General features: G+C 45.7%; 1 protein-coding gene and 1 long non-coding RNA gene across 5 annotated transcripts in view; one reads left to right on the top strand and one right to left on the bottom strand.

The window, feature by feature from the left end:
* Nucleotides 1–7,921, top strand: part of IRF2 (interferon regulatory factor 2) — a 40,044-nt gene extending 32,123 nt beyond the window's left edge. For all 4 annotated transcript variants that reach the window (XM_063402141.1, XM_063402144.1, XM_063402143.1 and 1 more), the window contains exons 8-10: nucleotides 13–177; nucleotides 5,164–5,210; nucleotides 6,582–7,921. In XM_063402141.1, coding sequence (XP_063258211.1) covers nucleotides 13–177; nucleotides 5,164–5,210; nucleotides 6,582–6,893 — 524 coding nt within the window. In that variant the 3' untranslated portion in view covers nucleotides 6,894–7,921. The remainder of the gene's footprint in view (nucleotides 1–12; nucleotides 178–5,163; nucleotides 5,211–6,581) is intronic.
* On the bottom strand, nucleotides 7,538–26,030 carry LOC134552932 (uncharacterized). The gene is made up of 2 exons (XR_010080973.1): nucleotides 25,902–26,030; nucleotides 7,538–8,838 (listed from the first exon to the last, which is right to left on the bottom strand). It is a non-coding gene; the product is annotated as an uncharacterized LOC134552932 (long non-coding RNA).
* Between the last annotated feature and the right edge of the window lie 377 nt (nucleotides 26,031–26,407).

Raw genomic sequence — 26,407 nt, forward strand, 5'->3', positions numbered from 1 at the left:
TCTAATCCCAAGTTGTAGGACAGCCACACCTTGATGGCAGCAGTGAGGAGCAGGTGATAGTTGCCAACCCCCCTGATGTTTGTCAGGTGGTAGAGGTGACAACAGAAAGTGATGAACAGCCCCTCAGTATGAGCCAGCTGTACCCTCTACAGATCTCCCCTGTCTCATCCTATGCAGGTAAGCAACTTGTCATTTCTTCACACTCCTTTTTCTAGAAACATTTAGAAGACATTGTGGGAAAGAGAGTTCTTCCAGGGTAGCTAAAAAAGATTCAGAAATACATACTCATCTGCCTTCTGAATTGTTAATGAAACTCAAAAATGCAGTCCTCTGCTCATTTCCTTGGGTAGCAAGTTGACAGATCTGAGTTTGGAAATGTGAGCTGCAGGTTTTAACCTGTGAGTAATGGAAAAAGAACATTTTTAGGTATAATGCAGAGGTCTTTTAGAGTGGTAAAAATGGCATGCCCCCTGCCTTACTAAAGATCAAAGGTCTTTTTTGCTGTATGTTTACTCAGTGTCTGGCACAGTGTGCAGTGCTAAGGGCTGCACTAATGGTATATATGTAGATATGGAGCTGAGGGCCCGGGGGGAGTGGTTGTGTCTTGCTGCAGACCAGAAGAGCCATGTAGTGACTGATAACAAGTGATCTTTCAAGCAGCAGAGCTATGGACATCTGGCTTCCAACGTCTGCCTGCCAGCTGGATTCTCTGATACCTAAAAAGAAGATGAGATAACAGGCTTCCCCCTACTCCCAGTAAGGGTGGTTATGATTTCTCTTTCCATCTGGCCCCTTATTTTCATAGAACTGTTAGGAAGTTAAGAGTCTTTGGCACTCATTTATCCCTTATCTGAGTCTAATAGAGTGTTCAGAAGGTTTTAGGGGAGAACAGACAAAAATGTACGTGTGGACATACTATATAGAGTCCCCACAATCATATAAGCCTTATTTCATAGGAAGCAGGACAAAGCTACATTTGAAAATAGAAAAAGTTTCAGATCCAACCTGTCCTTTCTGTTTTAACATGGTGCTAATTTGCAAGCCTTAGGAGACTGGGTAGAAACACAAATGTTACCTTTTAAGGAAAGTTTAGGTATAAATTGTTCTCCATGCATTTTATTATTTTACACATGGTTTTGCCTTTGACTCATTAGGCTGAAATTTCTTCCAGACACATTTTTAAGAAGTATGTATTTAGTAACTTTTGTCTTTGGGACCAAGTAAATAGTATGATGTTCTTTTGGAGTGTCTCCACTGTTAGTCTCACGCATGTTGATAAATGATTATGCTTCCCAGCGTGTTTAGTCTGCAATGACCAAAGCATTTAGAAGGCCTTTGGAAAGCACAAGGCAGGGAGATATGAGACGGCTGAAATTTATTAGCAGCAGGGAGATAAGGGCCTTTGAAAACTTTTCTATCTAGGCAGACACAACAATGATGCAGTCTTTTGACTTCAGCTATAGGATGTAAATTCTTGAAATACAAACAGAAGTCACTGTCTTGGTCTGGAGGTCATGGTGGTTTCTTGGACAGGAATGATAGACAAGGATGGTCTAGTGATCACCTTGATATGAGCAAATCATGACCTACTTGCCCTAAGGTCATTGCAACCAGCCTGGCAAAGGGAAAATGAAGGATGACTGAAGTACTTCTGCTAGCCCCTTACACTTTGTTAGTACCTTAGTGGCCTTCAGTTGTTCTAACTTATACCTGGACCTGCTAGCCCAAAACTCAGATAAGTTTCATACTGCTGGCATGCTTTTGGGTGCATCTCAAGGCAGCTCTTGATGATCCTGGCTACTGTAGCTAGAGGCCAGTAAGGAGTGGAGTACTGCAAAGGTCTGTCCTGGGACAAGTCTTATTAAATACAGTGGTGAGCAGAAGATACATTGGAGACATGTTTGTGAACTTTACAGGTGACACCAAATAGGGCAAAACAGTCAATATGTTTGAGGGCAGAGCCATCATCCAGAAAGTCCTGGAGAGATTTCAGGAATGGGTCAGCAGAAGCCATATGAAATTTAGCCGTGGCATGTGTAAAGTCCTGTGTGTAGGTAGGGACCTTTGCAGCAATAGTGGCTGGGCCAACGGTATGGAGAGCAGCTCTGCAGAAAGGTGGGTAGGCAATGAGCTGCCTGTGAGACACCAGAGCACCTCAGCCACAGAGAAGGCCACCAGTTTTCAGGAGTGTAGCCACTAGATCTAGGGAAGTGATTATCCTCCTCTACTCAGCACTAGTTGCACTGCTTTAAAAGTATTGCATCCAGTCTTGAGCTCCCCAGTCCAAGAACCTTACAAACAAGCTGGAGCAAGTGCAGAGAAGGGCTGTGCAGGATATGGCTTTTCACTCTGTGAGAAGACAAAGGGACTGGGGCTTGTTCAGCGTGGAGAAGAGATGGTTTTGAGGACTTCATAGCTGCTGCCTCTACCCCAAGGATATTCGCAAGAAGGCAGACCCAGGCTTCTCACAGCAGTGCATGATAGGAGGATGAGAAACAGCAGGCTAAATTGAAACAAAAAAAAATTGGTCCAGCTGGTTATAAGAAAAAATATCACCTGTTTCACCACAAGGACAGTCAGACAGTGGAGCAGGACACCCAGAAAGATTGTGCTGTCTCCATCCTCAGAAGTTTTCAGCACCTGAAGGGATAAGGCCCCAGGCAACCCAGCCTAGTCCTGTAGCTGGCCCTGCTTTGAGGAAGAGATTGGACCTCCTGAGGTCCCTTCCAGTCTCAATTGTTTTATGAACTGGTTTTGGGTTTTTTTAAGGATATATTTGCTCTTGAGGCCAGAGCAAGGACGGGAGTCTGTGTGTTAGAACCCTGAAATTTCTAGGACAGTCTTGTAACTATTTCTGCTTTGTCTTGCTCCACACAGACCAGTATAGAACCACAGGAACCTTGGCCCTGTACTTGTGGGTTTGCTCTATCAAGTGCTACTGGCTGAATGGCAGGAAAGAGTATGACCATAACAGCTGTGCAGGAACAGTTAGTTGAGTTCTTCTAAAACAACAACCAAAAAAAGTAGCCGGATATATCAGCTGTCATACATAAATCTGGTTTGTTTCAAAACACCTCTGGTTCCTTTCTGAGGTTACTTAGGCAAATGATGTGAGTCGCCCTTGTGAGTTTTTTCATATATCCACTGATGTCTATGAAATCCTTTTGTTTTTATTACCGAGGCTGTTGTCAACTGCCTTTTGAGTTTGACATTTATTCAAATACCTTTCTTGGTAGAAATAACCTCTCTAACTTTCCATACCTGTGTGGCCAGCTTACCTGGCTTTAGTAACTGTAGTGCTATCTCTTGCTCAGCATTTTGTTAAGTATAAACACCAAGGGTGGATTCCTTTTTAGCTGCATCACTCTGGTTTTGCTGTGACATGCTTCTTCGTGTCAAGGAACATCTGTTACTTGTCTCTTTGTGGATTCCTTTTATTGATTCTGTCTTCGGGGCTGTTTCTCCTTTGTGTGAATTAATTTTTCCTCTCCTCCCCCCAGTATGGCTTAATTAGCTGGCTTAGTCACATTGGCACATCATACTCTGCCTGGGTCAGTGAAGGAGAAGGTCTGCAGTGCATCAGCTTCACAGGGCATCGCAGTTAGATTTAATGTTTTGGACTGTTCCTGTGCTTACTACACACTGTGGTGCAGACTGTGGCGCAGGAGAGGTGCTGGCTTTGGAAGCAGCAGTATGGAGTGGCTGGGCTTGAGTAGAAGGACTTTGGGTACAGTTTAGATCCTGGGATCTGAAACAGTGGTTCAGCAGATTTACAGTCTTCTGCCTAAACCTGATGTTTAGCCAAGCCTTGAGAGGATGGCAGGGTACTCCCAGTCTCTCTGAAGATGTGCAGGGGCACCATCCACAAGGCACAATCCATGCACTCTTAGCACTTGTGGTATGTGCAGTGCAGAGCATGAGGTTGGACTCTGGGAAGGCAGAGTTGCAGGGGCTGTGCAGAGCAGTTTGCATGGACTAAAATGCATAACACAGAGCTGAGAGTGAAAACTGGGGCTTCAGAGCTCTCTTGCCTGTTGTGGTAATTCATCACATCAACTGTGTGATTTCTCTGTTCCTTGTGGATGAGCCCTCTCTGTGCAGCTGTGCTGTGGGTATTGGAGTGCTGGTATTCTGATAGAAGCCTAGGGTTATCCTCCCAGAAGACAGGACACAGTCGTTCAGAACCCCACAAGCTGAAGGGAACCTGCATTCTAGGCTTCCACTGGATTAGTCTGGGGAACCAGTGGCTGTGCTGAAGGCAGTAGCCACTGCTGCAGAAAGCCCTGAAAACAGGGCTTTCTGTCCTTTCTCAGGTGTATCTGAGGCACAGAAGTCTCAACCACCCATGGGCCAGGAGCCTGACCCTCAGACAGTGTCTTCAGGCACTATAGGCTTGAAAATACAGTAAAAATCCTTGGATTTCAGGCTCTTCTGCAAGGGAGGGATGCAGTTGTGGGAGGATGGCTGTCCCACTGGAGCCGTGCCCTTGTAATTGTGCTCTGGTTGAAGTGATGAGGGTGAGGGAGGCCGTGTGCAGTGTGGGGAGGTGATGGGGCTGGAGACTGTAGTATTACCACTTGCTCAGGTGGTGGGTGAAGGGTTGAGAAATAGTCTGGGGAGTGTAGCAAAAGCAAAACTATATCAACGGTACCAGAGTACATCAACAGTAATAAAGCCTCAGAAGTGACAGCAAGCCCTTGAGGTAGCAGGCTGAGATAACAGTTCATGAAACAAAATCACATTTACCTGCTGTAGGGTGGAGTTGTTACTGATTTTGCTGGGAGATAAAGATTTGGACAGAACTTTGTCCCTTGCAGGGCCTGGAGTGGCTGTAGAGGGGCAAGGGAAAGGGGGCATCCCCTGTTTGCTGGAGATTCTTCCCAGAAGGCACAAATCTACTTCATCCCTCTCTATTGCTGTCTTTTCCAGAATACAGACATGTTGACTGTGATAACCATGTGAATTTACCCCGGTTGTTCAAGGCAGCTGTGCTGTCTAGCCCTGCTGTGGCAGAGTCTCCATGCTTCTCTATTGTCTTCTGGTTGTTTGACTTGACTCTGTTTGCTTCCACTTGTTGGACATACATCAGGCCTCTTGAGCTGGAATTTGTTACTATAGATAGAACAGCATGAGTTTCATTTTTGTTTCTGTTTTGTTTGACAGAAAGTGAAACAACTGACAGCGTTCCAAGTGATGAAGAAAATGCAGAGGTAAGTGCTTTCTGGATTTTTAGCAATTTGGACCAAGGTCTCAAGACCCATGCCCTGAGATATTTTTCCACCTTTGCAAGTCTGTCTACCAGTAGAATATTCATTTTGATAATAGCTGGGGAAGAAGAGCAGACCAGGAAGATTCAGAGCATACAGACATTTGGATGACTGTCAGAGAATCAATATCTCTACAAATTAATTTCTCCTCATCTGTCCAAGCTACAAGGTTAATTTGCATAATAAGATGTTCTGCAGAGCCATCCAACAATGCCAGCTAGTATGTTACCATGATGCATTGATGTTGCTGGGTAGTGAGTATTTGCCTTGGTTGAAAGCTTGCTCATTTCATTTTCCTTAAATGGCACCTGAACTTGTATAACTAGAGGAAGTGCTTACATGTATGACTGAAAGGAAGCTAGAATGTTTGAGGTGGGTGGGGCAGAAAGCTTTCCTGAGCAGTCAGTTGGGTGTTGCTGGGTAAAAGGAATCCATGGGGAAAATAACCTGAGCTGCACATATACAAAAGCACCACTTGCCTTTTGTTTTGGGGCTGCCATCAATGTACCAGACCTACCAATCTCCATGTATACTTAAAGGCCAGGTGAAGTTCATTGAGGGCTCTTGGATGCCCTGTGCTCCAGCTGCATTTTGGCGTAAGGCCTTTTGCAAAGCTGTCTCCTGCTGTGTCCTCCACCAAGAGCTCTCTGAATCCTCCTTCTTGGAGGACCACCAGTTGTGCATCTGTGTAACACAGCTAACCCACCCGGTCTCTGGTGCCTTGGCTGGCGTGGTACCCACATGTAGACTGCCAGTAGTGACTCCACACACTCCTTCAACAGAACATGCCATTGCAGCATCTGTGGTGGGCAAACAACTGGATGCTCATCTTCCCTTGATGAACTTCTTCCCTGTGATGAGGGATGCAGTGTCAAGTGACAGTGGTTTCCCAGCAGTCTCACCTGTGTTGCTAGTTTGGGTAGTGTTGGGTCTCTGTGCCTGCCTCTTGGCAGGAAGATGCTCTCTCTGGTAACTCCTCTGGTAGAGGAGACACTACCATTTGGAGTTCTAAATATCTGCATCCATATTTGTCTCTGGCATACTGGGAATAAGGCCTTTATTTTTTGTTCAGAAGAGCAGATAGTGCCTCTTGAATGCTGGAGAGCAAACAAAATTTAAGCATATGACTTCAGAAAAGGAGAAGTGGCTGAGAGCAAAGACATCCTAAGCCAGTGGCTAGAGGCTCAGGCTCTTAGAGGTGGGATAATTCCTGTGCAATTTGTGGCTATTTCTATCTTCATCTTGCTACTTGGAGTACTTCACGAAGCTGCATTCACTTACACAGTCTTCCCTTCTTTCTTCCCCCATTTCTAGGGACGACTTCATTGGCAGAAAAAAAACATTGAAGGCAAACAGTATCTGAGCAATCTAGGAATGAGGAACACTTCTCATATGCTTCCCAGCATGGCAACTTTTGTAGCCAACAAGCCTGACCTCCAAGTCACCGTCAAAGAAGAAAGCTGCCCACTGCCTTACAATAGCTCCTGGCCTCCTTTCCCAGACATCCCTCTGCCACAAGTAGTGTCCACAGCCTCCACAAGCAGCAGCCAGCCAGACCGTGAGACACGGGCCAGCGTCATCAAGAAAACATCAGACATCACCCAGTCAAGAGTCAAGAGCTGCTAAGCCTTCGACAGTGTGGTTTTTTAGCTTTGTTTTGTTTGGTTTTGTATTTTACGTTTCTCTAAGAGAGGTTCATCCCTTGACGCACACCCTAAGGTAAAACCTTGGCAATAGAAAACATTGCAGTGTCTGACTCCAGTGCCGGAGTGTTTTTAACTCAGGACTCCAGCAGTCAGTGTGTATACATGAACCCATATTTCCAAGGTTGCTACATAGGAAAAGAACACAAGAACTTTGGCCCACTCACAGGTTCCAGTGCTTCATAAGAGGACCAACCGACCACAAGGGAAGTGGTGCTGCTGCGCTTCTTGCTGTCAAGGCTGTGATGGAACTGAAAGCCTCAGAATGGGAGAGAAAATGTGAACTAGCTGGAATATTTTTAAATAAAGAAAAATCTATTGTGAATATTGTACATAGTGCAGTACTAGCAAAGTTGCAGTCTGCTTCTGCACCTTATTAAGAAAGCACTTACAAAAGGCCTTTTATTACCTTGCTCTACTTAATGGCACATTGAAGGTCCCTCTCCACCTGTATTCTTTTCCAAGGCTGTTCTTGATAAAGTGTCTTTAAAGAATAGAGGAAGGGAAAGGAAACTAAAACTTTCCATGTGGATTTCATACGTTCTGAGACTGCTTTCATCATGTTTGTTTCTAATCTGCTATGCTTGAATGCCGCGTGGTACAATAGAAAAAAGAAAAGAAACTTATTACAGAGATATTATGCAAATTCCCAGATTTAAAAAAGAAGAAAAATACTCTAATTCTAACCAGAGCAAGCTTTTTTATTTTTTATACAGGGGAATATTTTATTCAAAGTAAAATTCTAAAGTGAATATAATTTTTTTTAATCTTTTCTACAGCAAAATTTATAATTTTAAGATTCAGTCCTTGGTTATCAGCAGTTATGACATCCTTGTGGCACATTGTTTTTTTTAATTTTGTAAAGGTGAAATAGCTTTTATGAGCTCATGTAGCAATCAGATTATCCTGTGGATTGATAATAAATATGGTATATAGTTAAATTTTTAATAATCCTCTTGTTTGTCTCTCATTTTTAATCTTTCAGAAGCCCCAGATGGCATGGGTTTGATAGGTGAATGTGACCTCCCAGAGTGAGCAATTAACATAAGCTGCCTTTACAATTTCTGGAGCACCCATCCAAGAAGATGGGAAGTGCTGTGCTTGAGGCAGCTTGAGGTGGAAAGAGTAACTAGAACTCAAAGGTGACTTATTCAAGTTTGGCTCAAATGTAGAGGTTGGGAGCTGGGGCACCTCTTCATCTGTTGTTCCATGGCTGTGCTTTGAACAAGTTACCTCGTGGAAGGGATCTTGTGAAAATCCATCCGCCCACCCAGTGCAAGCTTGGCTGTACTTCCCCCATTCCTCAGAGATCTCCATGTGGCTTGCATGCAGTTTCCTTGTCTGGAAAAATCTCATTTTGCAGTTTCAACCAATTAATGGAATGAATCAGAAGTCAAGTTAGCATTGTCCAGGGCATTCAACATTACTACATGATGGCGAGTTCTGATTCCTGGGAAGCTGTAGTTAATCCAAGTAAGGGTGCACAATGACTTGCATGGTTGTGGTGGTGGGCAGATCGTGTCCATTGCAAAGCGCTGTGCACTTCAGGCTGGAACAGACAGAATTTGAGTGCTCTCACCTTTGCAGTTTTTTAAGCTATTGGATGAGACACAGATTGATTCAGGTACGTAAAATACATGGACAGAGTTCCTTTCAGATGTGATTACCATTCTCATACCATCCTGACAGGTATGTGAGCTGAGAGCAGAGTATATTAAGCTGATGATCAATAACATGCAAAAAAATGGCTGTGTCACAGGGAGATATGCTAGCTATTGGAAAGGGAAAATAAACAGAAGAATTTTGCTGTGTTCTTAACATGATCCTACAGTTCCATCACAGGTCCGTGTAATTTTGTCACCCATGGCCTGGGGAGACAAGGTTAGAGCTTTGGTTAGACTTGGAAGTAAGACGAATGCCTAAGCAGTATTTGGAGTGGGACTAAAAACTTGCAAGGGTTAAAATTCTGTATGTAAACTTCCTAGGTTTTGTCCCTTTCATTTGGTCATGCATTTACCTTTCCAGTTTCTTATTTTCCAAGGCTAATTCAGGTGCCTATATGGAGCCTGTCCCCCAACAGGGCTGCCAGAGCAGAGTGAGGGCTGAGTTGTCTTTTCTGTGTGTCCTGTCTGACTTGCCTTCAATAAAGCCAGCTGGTCACTGTGGTCAGAAGATGGTTGCCCAAGGGCTGCCCAGGGTATTCAAATGCTTGTTTGCAAAGTAAGGGCTACCACTTGCCAGGAGAAGAATTTGCTGCTCTTAGCATCACCTATCTGAAACTTAGGAGTAGGCAGCAGGGAAAGGCAGGCACCTTCAGCCTGACCCGTGAGCTTTACATAGCTGAAGAAAGTTAAGCAATCACATCTCGTCTCTGGTCGTTCCGTGTGACAGTGAACACCAGCATGCAGATGGCCAGGCAACCTGGTTTGCTCTCCCCTTGATCCTTTGAGGAGGCAGCTGAGCTGCAAAACTACTGATCCCCACCCTGCTCCAGTAGCTGAGCAAGAGGAGACACACACACCCCCTCTGGGAACAGTGTGTATGCTTGGCAAAATCCCCTCTTCCCAGGGCTTGTACGTTTAGAACTTTTCCAAGAGGTATCCAAGCATGGGAGTTAGAGTGCATAACACTGATCCATCAAAGAGAGTAAACACCTTGCAAGGACAGTGACACCTCTGCAACGTGCTCAGACCAAATGCACCGTGGTGCATTGATGTAATGCAACAGAGGATTTCTTTGGGCTGGGACATCAGAAGTTCATTCTGAAATCCGGGGTTCAATTGCATTTGTTACCTGTGCTTGCACAAAGTCATAAAAACCATCCAGCCGTTGGTAGTATAACTGCCAGTTCAGCTCTGAAACACTGTGCCTGTCCATTAGCACTACAAGCAATACCCAGTTACTCTTGTGCAATTCTGGGATGTGCTCAGCTGACATGCCTGCAGGAATCTGATGGAGGCTGGGAGGGAGGTAAGGGAAAGCGGCTAAGGGAACCTGGGTTGTATCTATTCCCTTGCCAGAAAAGCTAAGACCAGTCAAATTTTTTGCAGGAGAGTTTATGAATGATTATAAATTTTTCCTTGGTTTGGAAGGGGTCAAGACTACTACTACTTCCTCCTGTGAAGGTAGGATCACCCTTTCTATAACTCTGCTGAAGTAATGGGAAAGTGAGAAAGAGCACAAAAAAAAAATAAACTAATGTTCCCAAGCATAAGTTTATCCAGGTGTGCTTGAGTCACATAATGTTATAATCTAGATTCCTGCTGAACATCCTCCTGGAGCCTGGCAATATTCTCACACAAAAAGATATTCAAATCCCATTCAAAATGATTCTGGGTGAGTCAGCTCAAAATTCCCCAGGACCAAGCCCTTTCTCATTTTTCTCCCAGCAGGTAGGGATATCTCAGTTCCTGTCTGCACGTCACCAGTGGCCACCCCATTCCCTCCCCTGCCTGCACGCATCAACATCCGCACAGGCAGGGGAAGCGTGGTGCACAACCTCATGCACTGCACCTTTGTTGGGAGTTCCTGGGAGGCAGTAGCCATGCATAACCTGAATATCTCTTCCCACAGGACTGCAAAATACATTCATTCTGCACTGGGATAAATGGGAGAAAGAAGTTTCTGTAGGAAGTGTGAAAATTGTCCATGCCAGTGCGTGCTTTGGCTTCCTCAGGGATCCTTGGAATCACCAAGGTTTGCTAAAGGGTTTCTGCCTGAGACAGCAAAAACCAGCTGGGTCTCCAAATCATTTCACATTCATCTGAGATGTGTCTCTTTCTCTCTTCTTTCTCTCCCTCTCTGCTTGCTGCTGGGGTTTCACCCAAGTTTAGAACAGGTGCTGCTACATGTCCTTTGCTCCAATGTCTCCCTTCTTTTCACTAGCTTGCGTTGGTCACCTGGTAGGGGAGCCAAGAGGTGGTGGTGGCATGGGGCTGTGTGATGGTGGCCTTGGAAGGAGGTGGACTAGGGCCAGGGGCTGGGGCACTCATCTCACATCCTTAGATGCCTCAGGGAAACACTCCCTGCCCCTGTGGCCCTTCTGGCACCATCCCACTTGATAGTGCAAGTGGCAAGCCAAGTTGGTTTCATCCCTGCTGCCTTAGGTTAGCTGCTGTTGCAGTCTGTCTGTTAGTTACTTTCCCGGACTGGATTTGTTACAAGGGGTTAGTGAGGGGATTGCTGGCACATGTGTGGGTGTTTCTTGAGCCTGAGAGGGTGCAGTCTCCCTGGTGATGCTACAGCAGAAGAAACAGCCCAATGACCTTTCTGGTGAGTGCTTTGAGGGGGATTTCCGCCTCTGCAGTAACAGCAGCAGGTGCACAATGTTTCTGTCAACAACAATGAAAATAGTAGTGGGGAGGAAGGAAACCATGGGGACCACAAAATGGTGCTTTGCCCAGGACCCCAGACTTTCTGAGCAGGCAATGCAGTTGCACAAAGGCTTGGGATGCAAGAAATTCAGCTATGATACATTACAGCTCTTCAAATGAGCTTTTTCTTTCTGTGTGTGGCAGCTTTAAATAACTCAGCAAAGGCACAGAAAGCCCTGTCAAAGTTTGGTGTATTACTTTTTGATGAGTAACTGATGATAGGTAACTCCTTTGGGCATTACACACCCATGGTCTAAATAATTCAGCAGCAGCTAAAAGGTGTGTTGCCACGCTTCTCGCCTCTGCAACTCTAAGCACTGCCCAGCCTCCTCAGTGAATTTGTGTTCAGAGCTAATTTTGGACTGGTGCCAGAAGGTGAAATGTCACTGGAAATAGCTCCTTGTTTTACACAGGGTAATATTGTTGTAGAGACAGTGGAGAGGAATCCGAGTCACTGATTTGATTTTAATTTTGTAAGGAGCACCTCCCTCAGACCTCTGTGCTGTAGCTGTTCTCTGGAGAGCACTTGCTGTGGTACTGCCTTCATTCCCTTCCCTCATTTGAGGTACAGTTTCTCAGCTGATTTATACACCTCATCTTGCCCTTTAAAGTGAGTGCCTTTGTATATGTTTCTCCAGACTGTTTCTTAGGAGAAGGTGAACTTTTAAGGTGTCTAAACCCAGGCAGCAGGATGGGGATTTGCCAAGATGCTGCATTATTAACCCCTCACATTTTCTGCCCTGAGACATGGGGGAGCAGCAGGAAGTTGGGCAGGTGCTATGTGCCCGTTTGAAGATGTTATCTCTCACAGTCAGTGTTGTCAAGTTTCAGTTTTCGGTAGTATTTTTACTCTCAGGCAATTTTTTTCCTGCCTTTCTTTCTTTCTTTCTTTCTTCTTCTTTTTTTTAAGAACCTAAATATTTGCTGCCACGCAATCCACTGTAACATTTTAAAGACCATTTTTTGTTTCTGTTGCACATGACAAGGGACATGTCTGTCAGATCCAGCAGCTGAATATATTTTCTGAATATAGTTCTCTTGAGGGCATGAAAATACAGACATACAGATATACAGATAGGGGTGTGGGCTTGTTTCTGGTGCAAACCCTCGAGAGATGATGGCTGTTAAAGCATGTTTTAGTGCCTGGATAGGTGTCTCAGTGCCCCAGGAGGCTGTGTCAAGCTGCCAGGTGGTCAAGACTTTTGTATGCACATTCAGCCACCTGGGTATTTGTGGGGCTCCTGCAGCCCAGCTCCTCCTGTCTTCATTTTTGTTTTCCATTTGGCTTCCCTTCACATCTTTGGTTCCTTTAATCAGGTTTCAGCCGTTTCACATGTGCACTATGTGACTCCTGCAGCTGGAGTCTGTCTCGAAATTTCCTTTCCAGTCTGGTTCTCCTTTATCCCTCCTCCCTGGCTGCCTTCCTGCCCTCTTCCCCCATCAGTCTGTAGGCCCTGCCAACCCTCCTCACCCCATGCTCCAATTTTCCCCAGCTGTATGACTTGGTGCTTTCATCCTCTCGTGAGAGGTCTCCAGCAGTGCTCTGGGCATCTGTAGGGAATACTTCAATCCTGCACCACCCTGGGGCAGTGTGCTGGGTTTGGCTGGGGCCAAAGTCTTGGACTAAATTAATTTAATGGACATTCTGTGGACACTTTATGGATTTTTTGCAGGGATGTTCCTAAGGGAATGATATTTGTGTTTTTCAAAGGATAGGAAGGGGGTAATGGTTAATTGGGATGTGTTGGGTACTGTGGGACCTAATCATGACATAAATGGTATGGGATAAGGAGTGGAGAATGTGCCGGTTTTGGCTGGGGTAGAGTTGATTTTCTTCATAGTACTAGGAGGAGGCTATGTTTTGAATTTTGAACCAGAATCGCCCATTGTGCCACCCAAGCCTTTTTTGCCTCCAGTGGACAGCCACACGATGCAAGAGAATAAACCAATCCACACGGGTTACATGAATCAAGGCCTGGGGCAGCCCTGGGTCACCAGTGTGGGGCTGTCCCCTACCCCAAAACACTGCCTTGCCCCTCCCAATGCAGCTCATGGAGATTGGGAGGTGTGCACCCACCAGCACCCACCCGCACAGCCCTCCTGCCTTTGGGGTGCTGCACCCTCCCGTGGGTGCTGTGGTACCCCAGTGTGCACAGCCACATCCCTGCTGGCATGGGGGCAGAGGCCCTGCAGATGATGCCATTCCAAATGCCTTTCCCTAAAAGCCACTTCCCTGAGCTTCCGCTGCCCCGGCACATGCGGGGTGACTCATCCTTGTATTTGCGCTTTTTGCAGCTTCCTTTGGCATTTGCCACACTTTGCTGGAGAAAATGAGACAATTCCTGTTTTTCTGGAAGTCCTTAGGGTGCCAAGGCTCAGTGTGTTTTGGGAGAACATTGCTGCTCTGGTGACTGCTGTTTGGAGACACAAGTTCCTTGGTATCACAGAGAGACTTTGTGACCTTTTGATGTTTACTGGTAGAGGAAAATTTACAGGGAAAATGTAAATGGTGAGCAAGAGCAAAGCTGATACAAGACCTCTTTATGAGCCTTTCAAAGGGTTCTTCTAAAATGAATTATATAAAATTAAATATAGAGAATAATAGAATCTCCTGAGGTTGAAGGGACCCACCAGGATCATCAGACTCCAACTCCTGAGCCTGCACAGGACAGCCTGCTGAAGAGTCTCACCATGTGCCTGACAGCATTGTCCAAACACTTCTTGAACTCTGGCAGGTTGGGGCTGTGATCACTTCCCTGGGGAGCCTGTTCCAGTGCCCAACCACCTTTTGGGTGAAAAACGTGGGTTTTCTAGGTTTTCCTGATATTTAACCTAAACCTTCCCTGACACAGCTTCTGCCACTCCTGTTGGTCCTGTCACTGGTCACCACAGAGACATCACTGCCTGGCTCTGCTTCCCCTCACTAAGAAGCTCTAGACCATGACAAGATTTCCCCTCACTGTCCTCTTTGCCAGGCTGAACAGGCCAAGTGACCTCAGCCACTCCTCACATGGCTTCCCCTCAAGGCCTTTCTACACAGAGTGAATAGTTCTGAAATTAATTGTGTGTAAATGTAGCACTTAGGGACATTGTTTAGTGATGGGCTTGGCTGTTAGGTTAATGGTTGGACTTGATGATACATGAGTAAATGATCCTATGGCTAAAATATAAGTGCAAGCTTTCTGAAAGAAAAAAAAATTGAAATATCAGTTTAGAATCACTTACCTACAGATCAAAAACTCACTCTGCCATGCCTGGTCCCTCATCTATTCTGAGGAGTCTACCTGGGGACCCACATGCCCTATGTCAGGCTGAATACATCCTCCCTTGGGGAATGCACCCAAATGTCCCAGCCAGCTCCTGCCACAGCTGCAGAATCAGTGTGGTGCTCCCAACAGGCACAGCAACTGGTAAACATGAGCGGGGGGTTTATGACACTGTGACACTTCACACAGCCAGGTGGCCACCTCTGCTGAAGTTATCCCCACCTGAGCTTGTTCATTTTATGGTTTTATGCTTTCAGGTTCCAGATGGGATAGAAGAAAAGCAAAACCAGAGCAGCATGACAAACAGTCGGGAATTACATTTACAGCAAGTCCACATTTATTCATGGAAATTTGATTAACTGTGTTCTAAATAGTTTTACTTAAATCTCTTAAGTTTCCACAAGAATTAGGTCTTTAAAAGCAACCAGATAATACTAAATCAAGTTCACTGCAGGCTTAGCTGCAGGAACAAGTTATCCCATTCCCACTGATCCACTCTGACTGTGTGCAGCAAATGCTAATTTGAGGTAACAGCCTTGATGAAGGAAAAAAGGGGATTAGCTAAAGGAACCTCGATCCCAGTAAGTCAGAGTGATGTAATTTTTATTTAGATGCTTCAATTAACCAAACACCATCCTCCTGTGTAAGGAAGCTTCTTGCTGCTCTGGGGGACTCAGAGCATTCGGGTGCACAACAGCGGCATCTGAGGCCACGTCATCAGAATTATTACCCCTCTCATTCTCTGTGCACAGAATCACCGCAGTCCACCAAGCTGAAATGGTGTCCCAGCTGGGTCACCTCAGGTGAAGCCAACAGGATGTGCACTGGCCTGCCATCCCTTGGCAGCAGCACAAACATCCCCAGGGCACGGCGGGGGCTGGAGCCCGTGTCCGGCAGCAGCTGGCACCCTCTAGACAAGAGGGCTTCTTCTTTCTCCTGTGCTAAATGGCACACAATGCCAAGCCATTCAATTGCCTTACAAAAGAAAGCCTGGTCTCAGCAGGCATGGATCTGCCCAGGTAGTTTTGGTCCTCCCTTGGATGTTTCTTCGTGTGCTAACTTGAACTAAGTTGTTGCAAGGATAGGGTTCAGCTTCAAAGAGCAGTGTGAGGAAGAGCAAGCTGCCTGCCCCAAGCCAGTTGCTCCCAGTGGAGGAGGTGAAGGATTCAGGTATGGCTGTCAGGTCATCAGGTACGGCTCCAAAGCCCCCAGATGGATCTGTACCCTGCTGCAGACCAAGAATGGAACAAAAATGTGCTTGAGGGTTTCTAGAGAAGTGCTGTCATGGGCTCTGGGGGGGATGTCCTGCCTAGTACCTCTGCTGCTTTCCTAATGGCTTTGGTTGACCTAGAGACAAGAACGTGGTTTGTCTCTTAGAGCTACAACAGCTCTCATATTGTATATCCCTTAATATGTACTAAGTGACCCCTCAAGTTCCTTGTTAGGACAGAGACAGCAACAATATCCTCCAGGATATCCCCACATCAGCTCAGATGCTGGGGTACCTCTGCATCAGGGGCACAGGGTCTGAATGGCCATACCCTGATGTCCAGAGGGCTCAGGCTGTGGGAGCTGCTGTAACTCACAAGCCAATTGCATTCTTTGTAGACACTCTCCTTGCAGCAAACCAGGTCTGTTTGGCCAAAGCTCAGGTTACCTTTCTGAATGTTGTGTCAGTTTGAAAGGAGTGGGAATCCTCTTTTTTGGAAGGGTAAATCATGCTGTTGAATTAAAAATTGTGCCAAATTTATGCTGAGAATTTTATCTGCCTAATTAAATTTGTATGCACCGGTTGAGGCCAGTTCTTCTGGATTTTTGGCAGAGGCCAAATTGATGAAGACCTTACTCTTAGTAGTGTCCACGGCCTTCAGCTTCATTTCCAGATCTTTTACATGCTCCTTATTGTAGCAGCAGCACCTTTCACAAAGTTCAGAGTCCTTCATTCAGGCAGTAATGTCCTTCAGCTGACAATCTGCACACCTTCTTACGCATCCAGAAAATGCCAGTAGCTGCTTTTGCCGCAGTGCTGCTCTGAAAACTCACACTTGATTGTTTCTTCAGTGGAAACCCCACACTGTCTATCATCTCTGCTTTCTAGGATCCAGGGCAGAGCCTGCCACCTTGATCCAAGCTGCCTACCTTCATGCTTACAAAAAAACCCAGTATAAATACTGTGGCAACTTTTTAAAAGATGAAATACTATTCCTCTCTGACCCCATTTCTGTTTAAAATCCTGCCAAACTGGGTGTCTCCTGCAAATATGGGTGCAGTTACTGTCAGATGGGCAATACTGCCCAACAGCATTGACCTTAACTCCATTTTTGTCACAATTGGGCAGCAGTTTTGCAAAAGTCCAGCCACATCTTCCACTGAGACTGCACTCTCATTCTGCTTTTGTATATCTCTGGTAGGTGTTTCTGCTCTGCTTGGAGTGAAACTCCTTTTGTCATCGCTTTCCCTGACTGAGTAAATATGTACTCAGTGCCATGACATTGTTCTTTGGGCTTGGACTGTTTCCAGCTGATTAATTATTACAGCCATGTGGTAGTTTTTACAACAGGAGGACGGGGATGTGCGTCAGATTGCTGGCCCGAATGGACCTGGTATCCTGTCTCCAAGATTTTGGATAAGTATTTGGACAAGATTATTGGAGCCAGGACAAGTGAATTTGCCTTGCCAGAGTGAATTTGCCCTTGGTAAATCTCCCTGCCATTTGCTAATCAGGACTTTGAAGAGTTTGTGAGCTGGAGGTTGTATCCAAGTGATTATTTAATACCAATGGAGACACCTTGCACAAATGGGCGCTCCGATATTCTCTGGCAATGAGTTTCTTCATCCAGATATATGTTGCGTAAAGAAGTATCGCTCTTCAACTGCTTCAGAGGTATTGCCTGATAATTTAACCATAAAACAAGCATTCTGATTTTGTCAGATATGCAGGCTAGGGAAATGATGACATGCTCTGTATGTTCACATTTCCCAGAACAATGCGTTCACAAGGTTTGGGCACATGTTAAATCTCAGTTACCTGGACAGATGCATTAGCAAGTGAAGTGTTCAGTGACACTCTCTGGGTACACATTACTGGTGCCACCTCTGCAGAAGCCCAGATGAGACCTACAAAAATCGACTTTGCTGGGTCACTGGGTCACCAAATGGAGACAAGCTGTTGTCATTCCTCAGCGGTTCTCCCAGGAGAAGGGCAGCCAGGGAGCATAAGCTGGCACAAGCAGTGCTTTCAAACTGGAGCAGCCGAGCATGAGCTGCTGCATAACCCATCCCTGCTGCTTCTGGAAGCATTCTGGAGCTGCCTGCCATTGTGCTCCCTGCCCCACCATGGGCTGTGGCACTCTGCAAAGAGACCGCTCATGCAAATGTCTTCCACATCTGGATTTCCAACCACACAAAGAAAAAAGCCCATTGTGTGCAATGAACAAACCTGTATTTGAGTTTTTTTAAAAAGCTTTTCTTTCAGATCACTCTCTGGTTTTCACTGAGGACTGCTACTTTCTTTCAAAGAGGAAGCGGCTGCTTAGGAAGGATTTGTTTTTGCAGTGAGGGGAAATTGCAGCACACTTGGCCACAGCTCGGCCCCGCTCTGCCTGGTCCAGAGAGCCCCGTGCCCAGAAGAGTCGTGTGTGCTGAGCCTGTGGGGTGGCACAGCCAGCACCCCTTCCCCTGGTGTGTGAGTGCCTGCACACAGGCTGTCCCTGCAGCGTGAGGGGCAGCAGGCTCTCTTTACCTTGTACCACTTGATAAAAAACAGAGATAAAAGGGAAATTTCTATGGTGACAAAGAGGGCCTGGAAACAAGTGTCGCTGTCGTCCAGGGGCTGTGAGTGGCACCCTGGACCCGGGGAGTCTCGCAAGCTTTAGCCAAAAGCCTAGACTTGACAGGGATGGGAAAGGGGAGGAGAGGAAGATAATACTGGATTGTTTCTATGTCCTTCTCTTTGGCAACCCTTTTTTTCCTACTTGAGTCAAAGCAGCCGCTGGGTTGAGAAGCTTTTGAGCAGGATCTACTAACTGCTATGCCACCTGCTTCTCCACAAACTTGGCAGAATCCAATTTTTTTACTTCTTATTCACAGGCTTTTCAGAGAAATAAACACAGGTAATCAATTTTAACCAGAGATTTATTTCATCTCACTGCCTCACCAATATTCTGACCATTTCAGAGCTGTTGTGGATGAAATGCTGTTTCATTACACATGAATTACTCACAAACGTGAGGAGAGTTCCCACTATCCACCCTCACCTTCCACGGCAGTGGTCTGCATGTGTGCTGAGCCAGGGTGGCCACGGTGTCTGTGCCCAGACAGGTGCTCCGTGTGGCCTTGGGAACTGGCAGTGAGAAGGAGCACTCTGCACAGCAGCTGATTCCCAGGCTGTGTGCTGACAAGTGACCCTGGGGGCAAGGCCAGCACAGGGCTGAGGAGCAGGGCTCAGCTCCCTCTGGACACCCACGCCAGGTACTGCTCACTGCAGGGGCTGCCGGGCCGTGGCACGGGACAGGCACGGTGTGCTCGCCCTCCTGCCCCTCTGGTAGCCCTTTGCACAGGCCTGCTGAATGGACAGGAGGAGGGAAAAGAAGCAGGAACTTCTCTTTGGAATCACATCATCCCAAAACTGAGAGAAGAAGCGAAAGTTGAATAAAAGGGACAGTTTTTAACAAAGGTTGTTGAACTTCCTAACCTCAGAGTGAGCAGTTCCCATGCAACAGTCTGTGGAGGCATGGCTTGATTCAGTGCAACAGTTTCAGCTCCATATTTCCTGTCACTAATTTGTATTAATTACCAGCTGGCATTATGTGAATCATTCTCTTGATGTCTTCTAGTATGGAGGGAAACTGATATTTCAATTTTTTTTTCTTTCAGAAAGCTTGCACTTATATTTTAGCCATAGGATCATTTACTCATGTATCATCAAGTCCAACCATTAACCTAACAGCCAAGCCCATCACTAAACAATGTCCCTAAGTGCCACATCTACACACAATTAATTTTAGAACTATTCACTCTGTGTAGAAAGGCCTTGAGGGGAAGCCATGTGAGGAAACCTCAGACTACCTCTAGAGTGAAATTTAGCAAAAAAGTATTAAAGTCTCCATTTCTGAGTTACTAGGCAAGCATTAGATGAAAGTAGGTGCAGCTTTCTACACCCACTGCGGTTAGTATGACACATCACATACTTATCCTAGCCCCAAAAAGAAACAGCGCCTTGACGATTTTTTGGTGCCTGCATCTCTCAAAAAACTCTGGCACAGGAGAAGTTTGGGTCTGATCTTCAGATAATGGTTCATACAATTTCCACTTGTGAAGGCTGAGAGCAGCAGAGTAGGAACTCACACCCGGTAGGACTTTCAAAAGTGGGTGGGTGGTAAGGTTGAATGGCAAGTCAAGAAGATTCTAGCATCAACTGTAGTGCAAATCTAGCTTGAAATCCTATTAAACTTTAGGAAGACAATATGTTAGCAGGTACCAGCAACCTCACAGGTATCACCAGGCACTTGTCAACACTGCTCCAGTGGGAAAAGGACCCTGATATTTCCTCAGTTCATCATTGCATGTCCCAGATGTGGCCAAAACCAATTTTGATCAAAAGAGGTAACCTTTTCTTTTCAGATCGCAAAAGGGAAAAAATGGGATAACCACAAGCATTGTTCTGTAGTGTATATGACTAATCCATGAAAGATGCACAGAGTTATAATTTCCATGGGAAAATAAATTAAACCTATGGCATGCTGACCTCATCCATAGCTTCCATAAAGTAAAATTTTATTCTGGTCCAGGACTCAAAAAGCAGTGTCTTCTCTCAGAGAGACTCAGGATAAAGAGTTTCTTGAAATGTCATTGAAAAATGATACTGTACTAGGCACTTGATAAGCTTCCCATCCTCAGAATGATATTTTCACATCTGTTGCTCTGGGAATAAGAAAGCTTTTCATATTTCTTAGACAAAACTAGGCTAAGATGGAATTATAGCTGGGATCAGATTAATAAACTCCAAGTAAAACATATTACAGGACTGTAGCAATTATCTATCAGAACAAAGTATCTTAAAACTCAAGAAAAATCAGGCGTGCAGGTAAATTTAAATGGAAATGTAAACACATGAACACAGAGAGACATAGGCATCCAAGCATGGCAGGGATGATGGTGCCTTTGTGAGCATGGTGTCAGTCCAACCCCACAATTTTGGGGCAGCACCTCATGGGATATAACCTGTTTCATCTGCTGTGTGTTCAATTGAGGGCCCTGGGGCCTTGTTCTTACACAGTTTTACCTCCATTTAAATTAAAGTATATGTGAAAAATGGTGCTGTAAATGTGAAAAATTTGTTTTCATCAGATCTAGATATTATCCTGGAACTCTTTCCCTTTAGTTGGTATAGACATTAGAGTATGTAAGTCCAAAACCCCAAACATATTATTTGTTCTATAAAAGGTCATACCACCATAAGACTCTGCCTTACCCCATCTTTAGCTTTCCAAGCATGCTGCTAGATTGACTTTTTATGAATTTATAAAGCAGTTATATAATCTCTTCATTTTAAAATGCAGTTATATACCCTTGGTATTCATGGGAAGATAAACACCAAATGTCTTATTTTCTGATCCCCAGACCCAGCTTATGATTGGTTAGACATGCCTAATTAATGGCTCCCTCACCCAAATATTTACTCTTGGCTGTAGTTATCAACAGCAGTTGCACCTAATTCATACCTAAAGAGCCACAACCACCAGCCATCCCCACAGCTCCAGTTCTGCCTGCTGGCTGAGGAATAGCCTTTCCCCCTCACACCGAGATTTCTTTAAACCCAAGCCTGTAAATAAACTCCTTTGATGTTGGAGTTTCATGTCATTTTTAGGTCAGACTGAAAAATGCTTCTAGTGGCAATAAAAAAACCTCCCTACCCTCCTTTCATTTCAGCTAAGTTTAAAAGAGATCTCATCCACATTGCTCATGTCAAAAGCCTCTCACTCCCTCTCTTAAGTGGTTTCATGGGGTTTTACATCTCTATCTGATCTGCAGGGAATTTTTCCAGGCATGTACCTAGCGTCTGCTGTCCCTGGGGCAGGTAAGCAGACCTGCTTCTTGACTCCTGGGCTTTGCTTCAGCTCCTTTCTTAGAAAGCACAAGCCATTCAGAAAACCCTGCTGAGGAGTCACTGCATGCCTTAGAAAGTGAAAAACCTTCTCTTGGGCAGGGCCTGAAAGTCTGACTGTTAGCACCGTGCTCCAAAAGTTCAGAGGTGATGGAGCTCCCCACAGCCCTTGGGAGGCAGTGGGTGGCTGCAGGGGTGGCAAAACACCTCAGTCTCACCCCTCTGGCCTCCTGTGGCTTCAGTTAGTACGCAATTAGTGAGTAACCATCATGCAGCTTAACCTCATATTATGTTAGGCAGCAGAGACAGTTTAAAAATAGGTTTCTTGGTGGCAGCCCAAGTTTCCCATCCCCTGACGTGTGTCTGGGTCTGGCTGTACAGTCATGGAGGCAAGAGCTTTGCTCAGTAGAACATGAACTGAGCAACTTTTCTAGCTAGTTTCTGCAGACATTTTGAAGGGTGCCAGTGAAGCTGCTGCTGTGGATTTGTTTGGCCTGTATACTGGAATTGAAATTTATCTCTAACAAAAGGGTAGAGGAAGAAGAGACCTGGGACCTGCACTACTGCAAGCTCTTTGACAAAGTGGATTTAGATGCAAAGTAGGTGTGCCATGGTCTGGACCAGAGTATACAGAAATGAATGTGATGCTGATGATCAGAGACAGACCCAGCAGCAACAAGGCTCCTCTCCAAGAGCCTTCAGATGAGGTGTAAGGAAGAATCAGGTATGGCTGCCCTGAGGTGGGGGCATTTCCATCCCCCTCCCCACCAAAGCATTTTTACCATTTCTGTTTCCAGGCTGTGCTGCTCAAACTTTTACAGAAATCCAAGTTACTGCTCCATAGCCCAAGGTTGTTTTACTGTTCCCTAGTAGGCTGAGAGTATTAAGATCCTTCTTGCAATGCATGTCCCAATGGGAAGGTTAGCAGAGAGTACTTGTTTTACCGTGTGAGACTACCCCATGACCCACTGGCAGACACTAAAACCAGCATACACTTTGGATAAACTGAACTTTGCATCAGACAGACTTGAGTTAGATGTTTTAATGAGAACAACTCACAGACACCGCCTGTTCCATCTTCCGTATCACATAAAGGTTTGCAGATGGTTTATGAGATGTTATGGTCTATGCTCTGACAGTTGCAAGATGACCAGGTTATTTACAGAGACCAGAAGATAACAAATTCATCCTTGGCCCCTTCCCTACCTACATGCGAAGCTATATGTGGAACAAAGTGTCTAATGTTTGCACTGAACTTCACTTCCACTTGCAGAGATGAAACAGGAGGAAACAAGAGCAGAAGATTGCAGGACCTGAATACAATTGCAGACATTCACTTGAGGCTTCTTTCAACACCCTGCTCTGCAATACAGCTTTAATCTTTTCACTGTTATTCCGATCAATACTTCTTTCCAATATGATCTTACTGGGGAGAAAAGGTGCTTCCTGGGGGGATCTACAGCTGTACATCCAGAACAGACACACTAAAGTATCTGTAACCTCAACATGACAGGAAAAATCTTCGCTCTGCCAACACAAGCCCTTCTCGGGCTTGTCATCACTTGGCAATTTTTGGTGTTCAGACGATCTGCTGACAGAAAATGTGTGAGCTGCTTAAACAGGAGAATCTGCGCTCTGGATAATGCCAGTGAATCATCATCAAACTTCTGGGAAAAGGTTTTCACCAAGGTTAGCCAAGAGAGCTGTAAAGCCACCTACATCTGAGAAAAATGTCACATTTAAAGCAGCAGAGGGGAAAAAGTCTTGGCTAAGTGAGGGAAAGGCCTAAGAATTGATACTATTCTCTGAGGGAAGGGATAACTATCATGTGCACTTTTATTTGCTGTGAAATAAATGAGACACAGCAAACAGTAGCATTTACAGGGAGGGAATTCTGCCTGGTCCTTCAACAACTATGAAACCCAGGACTAGCAGAAAAGCCAAATCTGGAGCTTTTGCTCAGGGTGTGTTGAAGGGACTGCTCCAAGCTGCTGTCTCTGATGGGTCAGCCTTTCCCTGCCACAAGGTGTGCCAAAAGAGAGTTGACATGCACAGAGAGTTGACACTGCATTGGGAAGGTTGGTTGGCTGAGAAGCTTCATCTACAGCTGAGAATATGACCTAGCTGACTGAAGTAAGAGCAGTGACGTCTGAAGGCTTGTGTTTCATCCTCCCAAAAAGGTGCTTTGGTGATCAGGAGCCTGCCAACAGGCTGTCTTGCTCTGAAGCAGTTTCTCATGACACAATGGGACATGTGATTAGGCAGAAGTTTCCAGGAATTAAGGGTGAGTGGTAAGATCAGCTAGGTTGTTTTTTGTGAACATCATGTTAAGGACATCTGAGAAGAGCAAAATGTGATTGAAGACATGTCAAAAGAGTGGCTTGCTCAGGACTTTGGAATGGGCACAGCTTCTCTTGGACTCTGACAACAAAATAAATATGAAATGTAACAAGTCAGGACCTCATCTGACTCCAGAACAACTGAAAGGTCCACATGAATTTTGAACCACAGAGGTCAGAGATGGATTTCAGGGCACTGTATGGCTGAAGCCATGAAAAAGTGTTATATTTAAGAGACTGCAGAGCACAATGCAACTGCCCAATAAGGGATCATGCTGCAGACATCAGGAATGGCATGACAGGAAATGTGCTAAGGTCTAAAGCTTTGCCTTTGTGGGTTCTTAAAATAAGTGCAAGTCCTGGATTCTGGGATAAGAACTGCGGGGGGGGGGGGGGGGTGCGGGGGGGAGGATTTAAAATCTAACCCAAGGAACGTGTATGTACTTGTAAATTAAAAGCATAAAAATGTACAGACAGTATAGGTACAAAGGTGTTAATCTTTATGTTATTTGACTAGAGAGGCCCAGAAATTCAGATGCACAAGGCTCCTATTTCTGTGTCATAGTGGGTATTGCTATGATCTATGAATATTTTGTTCATTTTGGCACTGAGCAGATGGCAAGAAACTGGAAGGGATTCAAAGAATGGTAGACATGATTTAGGAGACACTGGAAGGACTGGCTTGAGAAACAAGCAAACAAATGTAAAAGGGGATGAGAAATGTACTAGAGCTCTTTAGAAAGTATAAAATCACTGAGAGAGGAACTATTTAGTTTTATAGAATAGAATATAAACAAAATTAATGTACCATGAGTAACAAAGAGCCCTGCAAAATTAGCACTAGCTGGTCTCACTGCACTGATTTAAGTGACCAGTCCTTTTTCTTGCATCTCAGCTACAACAGCAGCAGCAAGATAGGCAGTGCAGCCTCCTCTCCACTGGCAGCCCACTGCACGGTGGATTTAAATCCTCACTTCTTCTGGGCTGGAAGTGCATGCCAAACTTGGGTGAGCTTGGGTGGCCAGTGCAGGTCTGCTGCCATTGTTCCTGCCCCAATATCCCCAGTAGTGCAGGGATGAAGAGGAAACAGTGGTTGGCAATTTCCACAGCTACCCCAGCAAGAGCTTCTAGTTGCTGTGAGTAACCACCAGCAGTAGCTTCTGTGTGGGGGTCTTCAATAAATCTGTACCAAGGTGAGGTAATAAAAGCAAACACCTTGATCTCGTGCCTCACACCAGAACCCTCTTTTGAGTACTGCCAGCTCCACTATGCCCTGTACAAGAGTTCACTTACTCCTTACAGCTGCCTGGCCAGCAGCCAGGCACTGCTCTCCTCTTTGGCCCCACTACCTGCAGTGCATCAACAGACCAGTGAGTCCCAACAACTTCAGATGATCTTTCCCACTCCTTCACAAGCCCTGTGCACAGCAGGAGAAGACCAACAGGAGGGGTGGGCTGCCTTTTCGGAGAAGCCCACTCCTTGAACTCCTGAGTGCCAGCTTTTGTTTTATCACCTTCATGACTTGCACATGCACAGAGAGTTGGCAGCATGTAGAGCATCATTGCAGCTCCACCCCCTCCCTTTCCAGCACTCATCCTGCATTCTAAAGCAGGCATGAAGTTGCAGATGCCCAGACTGCGGTCATACAAAATATTTCAGCCCATTCACATCAGAGCTTTTCCATGAGGCGTGGCTCCCAGCTGGTGGCCCTTTGTGGAATGCCCATGCCTGCAAGCAACCAGAGGAGTGCTGTGCTCCCATGGGACGCCTGCCCTTGCATCCATGCAGTCCCACCCCCATGCACTCAGGTACCAGTGCATCTGTGCATCTGCACGCCCATGCACCCACCTTCCCATGCACCATGAATCCATGTGCCAGGAAGCCAGAGCAGCTCCTGCCAGCACTGCAGCAGTGCTGTTTGCTGCCTCCCTTTCAGTGGCCATGGCAACTGGTGTTGTGTAATGAAGTGTTGCCAGGATCCAGGCCAGGAGCAGAGCTTTGTAAAGGAAATGAAAAATAGAAAAAATCAAACCGTGGGAAGGTATGATGTCAGGCCAATGAAATCCAAGTACCCCCCTCCACCTGGCATCACACGCCCTTTTCCACACTGACTGCTGCAGTCCAGCCTTGCCATGGCTGACCCAAGCACCAGCAGCTGAAGAGTCACTGCTCAAACCAGTGCATATGGTTGGTTGTGCTACTGTGGTGTTTCCTTCGGAGATAATCAAGAACAAATTGTATCCACCACTCATCTAGTTGTTCTTTAAGGAAGTGGTTCAGACAACTAAACACATCTGACTGAGCAGCTAAGCCAACAGAACAAGCTACCTACTGCAGGATACCAGTTGAGCTGG

This window comes from Prinia subflava, chromosome 7 (genome assembly GCF_021018805.1).
Source record: "Prinia subflava isolate CZ2003 ecotype Zambia chromosome 7, Cam_Psub_1.2, whole genome shotgun sequence".
In the NCBI taxonomy this organism is placed as follows: domain Eukaryota; kingdom Metazoa; phylum Chordata; class Aves; order Passeriformes; family Cisticolidae; genus Prinia; species Prinia subflava.